The sequence below is a fragment of the Hyperolius riggenbachi genome, chromosome 9, assembly GCF_040937935.1.
Source record: "Hyperolius riggenbachi isolate aHypRig1 chromosome 9, aHypRig1.pri, whole genome shotgun sequence".
In the NCBI taxonomy this organism is placed as follows: Eukaryota; Metazoa; Chordata; class Amphibia; order Anura; family Hyperoliidae; genus Hyperolius; species Hyperolius riggenbachi.
In genome coordinates this window covers 34,444,679-34,450,678 of record NC_090654.1, presented here as the reverse complement: position 1 = coordinate 34,450,678, position 6,000 = coordinate 34,444,679, and the positions used below count along the sequence as shown (strand labels likewise).

The following is a 6,000-nucleotide window of genomic DNA, read 5'->3' as shown; positions in this document are numbered from 1 at the left end:
TCGTGGAGAGGGCTGTTATCTGACTTTTATTATCTCAACTGTTATTGAACTATTTACTTTTTCTCTGCCAGAGGAGAGGTCATTAGTTCACAGACTGCTCTGAAAGAATCATTTTGAATGCAGAGTGTTGTGTAATCTGCACATATTAGAGAATGATGCAATGTTAGAAAAAAACACTATATAACTGAAAATAAAAATATGAGAATATTTTCTTTGCTGCTAATCTTCTAGTAATTATTCATAGTACACAAGCAATTCACTATATCATATTTTTTTTCGCTTCAGTGTGTCTTTAACAGTTTAAGAATATTAGCAATGTAAATATTCCCCTAATAATATTATTATTATTAAATTATTAGGTGAATTTTGATTGGCTGTTGTAGACTCCACCCACATTTCTGAATATTCATCCCAGTCACCCAGTGGCCAACTGTGTCAAGTTTGGGAACCCTGCCAAAAAAATTTAGTTGTTGGCACCGCCTACTTTTTCTAACCTTGACATACAGGCACTCAATGACCAAGTTTATGATCTTTGGGGTCCTTGGCATCAATAATTTGTATATTCCCATTGAAATTAAACAAATCTGATTGGCTGTTTGTGGCTCCGTCCCCTTTCTGAATTTGAACCTCAGTCACCCAGTGACTGACTGTATCAGGTTTGAGGCATCTGCTATTAACAATGTAAGAATGGCAGCAATTTAAATATTCCCCTTTAGGCTTCTTGCACACCAAGACGTTGTGTTAGGTGGCACGTTAAGGTCGCATAACGTGCACCTAACACAACGTATGGTGCTGCAAAAGCCGACGGTAGAGTGAGCCGCGTTAGGCTGCTCGATGCCCATAATATCTCCCAGAGTGGCGCTGATTGGCCAGCGGGACCACGTGATGCGGAGCGAGACACTCCGCATCACGTGGTCCCGCCGGCCAATCAGCGCCCGCCAGTGCAGTGAATATTAAGTAGCCATGTGCGCGGCTACTGTAGCTGGCTCTCCCCGCCTCCTCCGCCCCCCACTGCGCATGTGCAAACAGTCTAACGCGGCTATAGCCGCTCCAACGCCGTAGCATGCTGCACTTTGCACAGAACGTGCAGCGTTACATGTAACGCAACGTGGGCTGTGTGAACAGCCCACTTGTGTTACATTGCTGTGCGTTGGGGGAGCGTTACAGGCGCACTAACGTGCGCCTGTAACGTCTTGGTGTGCAAGCAGCCTTAAAAGCAATAGGTGAATTTTGATTTGGTAGGCGCCACACAGTTTCCTGAATATTAATCTCAGTCACCCAGTGACCAACTGTGCAAAGTTTCACAACCCTGCGATTAATAGTGTAAGAATGGCTGCAGTTTACACTTTCCCAGTTAAATTTGTTTTTGGCTCCGCCCACTTTTTATTACCTTGACACACAGTCACCCAGTGACCAAGTTTGTGAGCTATCAGGTTCCTGGCATAAAAATTGTGTGAATGAATCAGTTTATCCACCAAGGAAATCTGATTGGCTGTTTGTGGCCCCACCCCTTTAGTGAATTTGGACCCCAGTCCCCCAGTGACCGACTGTAGCAAGTTTGAAGACTCTGCCAATAACAATGTAAGAATGGCAGCAGTTTAAATATTCCCCTTGAAATTCAATAGGCACATTTTGATTGGCTGCTGTAGGCTCCACCCACTTTCCTGAATATTAATCTCATTCACCCAGTGACCAAGTGTGCCAAGTTTGAGAACCCTTCCCATTAAAAATGAATGGCTTAAATTTGAATGGCTGTTTTATGCTGCGCCCAATTTTTCTGGATTTAACCTCGGTCACCATGTGACCACCTGTGCCAAGTGTAGGGACTCTGGCTTGATTACTGTGAGAATGGCAGCCTTTTCCATTTTTTCCATTGACATGAATGGGTGGAATCTGATTGGCTGTTTGTAGCTCCGCCCAGGTGTGCAGGGGGGACGCGAAACCCCCAGAACATATCATCCCAGGTAGTAAGGGATCTGTATACCAAGTTTCGTTCAAATCGGTCAAGGCGTTTTCGAGTGATAGGGTACACACACGCACACGCACGCACGCACGCACGCACGCACGCACGCACGCACACACACACACACACACACACACACACACACACACTTACTGTGCATATATACATACATACTGTACATCCGATTTTATATATATATATATAAATACCAGTCTCACCAGTAGGTGGCGATCCAGCCTAGTTTGAAATATTTTCCAGTATGTTTATTTTTTCTAATTACGCAATCTTACCTATCTAGGCTGTAATGTAAATATTGCATTGATAGCCTAGTAAACAGTGGAAAATAATTTAACCCTTTTATAGCAAACAAGAGTTCTGCAGCTAGATCTCTACTTTTAAAAATGTTGTCACATAACCTGAAGCAGCTGAGATGAAGCAGTTACTAGCAGTCTGTGTGAGGGGATAGGACCACTGCTGTTGATTAGGTTTTGCAAAAAGGGAACCTGAGGGGGAGGTATATGGAGGCTGCCATATTTCCTTTTAAACAATGCACATTGCCTGGCTGCCCTGCTGATCCTTTGCCTCTAATACTTTAAGCCATAGCCCCTGAACAAGCATGCAGATCAGATGTTTCTGACGGATGTCTGACAGGATTAGCCGCATGTTTGTTTCATGTATGTGATTCAGCAACTACTGCAGCCAAACAGATCAGCGGCAGCCAGGCAACTGGTATTGTTTAACAGGAAATAAATAAGGCAGCCTCCACATCCCTATCACTTTAGGTGTCCTTTAAACAGGTTGCAGTCTTGCAGACGTTGGCCTCCATTTACAATACTATGTGCGGAAGATTTGTAACGAAAAATACCGACGGCAGTAATTGCTGTTTATTTTCTACATTCACCAAAATGTTTCCGAGTGTGGGTAAAAGTTGGTGAAGTAGTGCGGTAAAATGGCGGTAATAATGTAAAAAAAGTTGTGAAACGTTCAATAAAAAATGTGGAATAAGTGCGTAAAATATCGATTTCTGTGGAAAAATTCCAAAGTCCAGCAAACACAACTGAAAAGGCTCTAAACTTCAATTAGTTATATGTGAAGTGAAAAATAGTCTTACTTAGACTTAGGGCTTGTTTACACTAGGGACTTTTTTGACATATTTTAAGCGCTGGCGATTTTCAAAACCGCCCTGAAAGCGCTTGTGCAATGATTATGAGAAAGTTCACATCTGAGCGGTTCATTTCCGATCTGCTCAGAAAAGCGGCGCATGGGCCATTTTTGAGGCGATTCCGCCTCAATGGAAGGTATAGGAAAACGTAAAACGCTCACAAAATCGATTTTTTAAAGAATAAATACATTGGATTTATTATTTTCCGGAACAATGAGTTCACTTTCTGACTGATGTCAGGAAGTGAAAAAACGCAATCGCTCTGCAGAAGCGCTTAGAAAACTGCGTTAAAAAAAGTCCAACACACATGAATGGAAAAAAAAATGTGTCAAAAAACAGCCAACGCAAACGTGATCGGAGCGCAATGTGAACGAGGCCTGACAAGTGATGAAAGAATCGCTAATTAATGATGAAGCAATGCATTGTTTTTTCATTATGAATTTCATATTTTGAGGAATTGAAGTCTAAAAGATTTTCTGCAAATGGAAAATTCAGGTGGAAAACATGTGAATGTGAACATGGCCATACTTCAGTCAGTACTTTTCCAACATTTGGTTACTGAATGCGGTAACTCATTGTGAATGGAGACCATTGTGAGTGCAAAAGAGCAAACAGCGAACCCCTAAACTTGTTAGAACACCCACATATATACAACTCTCTCTGGGCTGGTGCACACCGAGCGGCTTTTTGGGCGTTTTCAGATCCGCTTGCGGCTGCGGATCTGCTTGGTCAATGTATCTCAATGGGGTGGTGCACACCAGAGCGGGGGGCGTTTTGCAGAAACGAAAAATGCCTGGGTGAGGCATTTTTTGGATTGCGGGTGCGTTTCTGCCTCAATGGTTAAGTATAGGAAAAACGCAAACCGCTCTGAAAAACGGCACTTCAGAGCGGTTTTGCAGGCGTTTTTGTTACAGAAGCTGTTCAGTAACAGCTTTACTGTAACAATATATGAAATCTACTATACTGAAAACCGCAGCAGCAATCCGCAAAACGCTAGCAAAACGCCTCATAAAAATAAAAAAAAGCGTTTAAAAATCTGCTAGCATTTTGCGGATCTGCTAGCGGGTTTTGGTGTGCACCAGCTCTCTCTCTCTCTCTCTCTCTCTCTCTCTCTCTCTCTCTCTCTCTCTCTCTCTCTCTCTCTCCCTCTCTCTCTCTCCCTCCCTCCCTCCCTCCCTCCCTCCTCCTCCCTCCCTCCCTCCCTCCCTCTCCCTCTCCCTCTCCCTCTCCTCTCCCTCTCCCTCTCCCTCTCCCTCTCCCTCTCCCTCTCCCCTCTCCCTCTCCCTCTCCCTCTCCCTCTCCCTCTCCCTCTCCCTCTCTCTCTCTCTCTCTCTCTCTCTCTCTCTCTCTCTCTCTCTCTCTCTCTCTCTCTCTCTCTCTCTCTCTCTCTCTCTCTCTCTCTCTCTCTCTCTCTCTCTCTCTCTCTCTCTCTCTTCTCTCTCTCTCTCTCTCTCTCTCTCTCTCTCTCTCCCCCCCCCCCTCTCCCCCCTCTCAGCACTGGAGAGAGAAGGATAGTGTGTGCATCATTTATGTGGTTAAATATTAAGCTCCATCAGCTGCCCGCCCTCGCCTGGGGTTCCTCCCCATCACCACTCCAGAGCCAGCCCTCACACTTTGTAAAGGACTGACAGGGTTCAGAGTCTGCCTGAGATTGCAGCCCAGACAGAGTGAGACGGCAGAACTATGGGTGAGACATTTCTGCACAGCACCTGCTGCACCATCTATGTCTGTCACCCCTTCCATAGCCCCCTTGTGCCACTGTCTCCCCTTCCATAGCCCCCTTGTGCCACTGTCTCCCCTTCCATAGCCCCCTTATGCCACTGTCTCCCCTTCCATAGCCTCCTTGTGCCACTGTCTCCCCTTCCATAGCCTCCTTGTGCCACTGTCTCCCCTTCCATAGCCCCCTTATGCCACTGTCTCCCTTTCCATAGCCTCCTTGTGCCACTGTCTCCCCTTCCATAGCCCTCTTGTGCCACTGTCTCCCCTTCCATAGCCCCCTTGTGCCACTGTCTACCCCTCCATAGCCCCCTTGTGCCACTGTCTCCCCTTCCATAGCCCTCTTGTGCCACTGTCTCCCCTTCCCTAGCCCCCTTGTGCCACTGTCTACCCTCCATAGCCCCTTGTGCCACTGTCTCCCCTTCCATAGCCCTCTTGTGCCACTGTCTTCCCCTTCCATAGCCCCCTTGTGCCACTGTCTCCCCTTCCATAGCCCCCTTGTGCCACTGTCTCCCCTTCCATAGCCCCCTTGTGCCACTGTCTCCCCCTCCATAGCCCCCTTGTGCCACTGTCTCCCCTTCCATAGCCCCCTTGTGCCACTGTCTCCCCTTCCATAGCCCCCTTGTGCCACTGTCTCCCCTTCCATAGCCCTCTTGTGCCACTGTCTCCCCTTCCATAGCCTCTTGTGCCACTGTCTCCCCTTCATAGCCCTCTTGTGCCACTGTCTCCCTTCCATAGCCCTCTTGTGCCACTGTCTCCCCTTCCATAGCCCTCTTGTGCCACTGTCTCCCCTTCCATAGCCCTCTTGTGCCACTGTCTCTCCTTCCATAGCCCTCTTGTGCCACTGTCTCTCCTTCCATAGCCCTCTTGTGCCACTGTCTCTCCTTCCATAGCCCTCTTGTGCCACTGTCTCTCCTTCCATAGCCCCCTTGTGCCACTGTCTCTCCTTCCATAGCCCCCTTGTGCCACTGTCTACCCCTCCATAGCCCCCTTGTGCCACTGTCTCCCCTTCCATAGCCCTCTTGTGCCACTGTCTCCCCTTCCATAGCCCCCTTGTGCCACTGTCTCTCCCTTCCATAGCCCCCTTGTGCCACTGTCTCCCCTTCCATAGCCCCTTGTGCCACTGTCTCCCCTTTCCATAGCCCCCCTTTTGCCACTG

The 6,000-nt window shown here is 47.4% G+C and overlaps 1 protein-coding gene across 1 annotated transcript in view; it reads left to right on the top strand.

Moving 5' to 3' along the window:
* Positions 1 to 4,718: 4,718 nt before the first annotated feature.
* SELENBP1 (selenium binding protein 1) overlaps positions 4,719 to 6,000 on the top strand; it is a 48,865-nt gene continuing 47,583 nt past the window's right edge. The window contains exon 1 of the mRNA XM_068252448.1: positions 4,719 to 4,812. Within this exon, the coding sequence (XP_068108549.1) occupies positions 4,809 to 4,812 (4 nt within the window). The 5' untranslated portion in view covers positions 4,719 to 4,808. The remainder of the gene's footprint in view (positions 4,813 to 6,000) is intronic.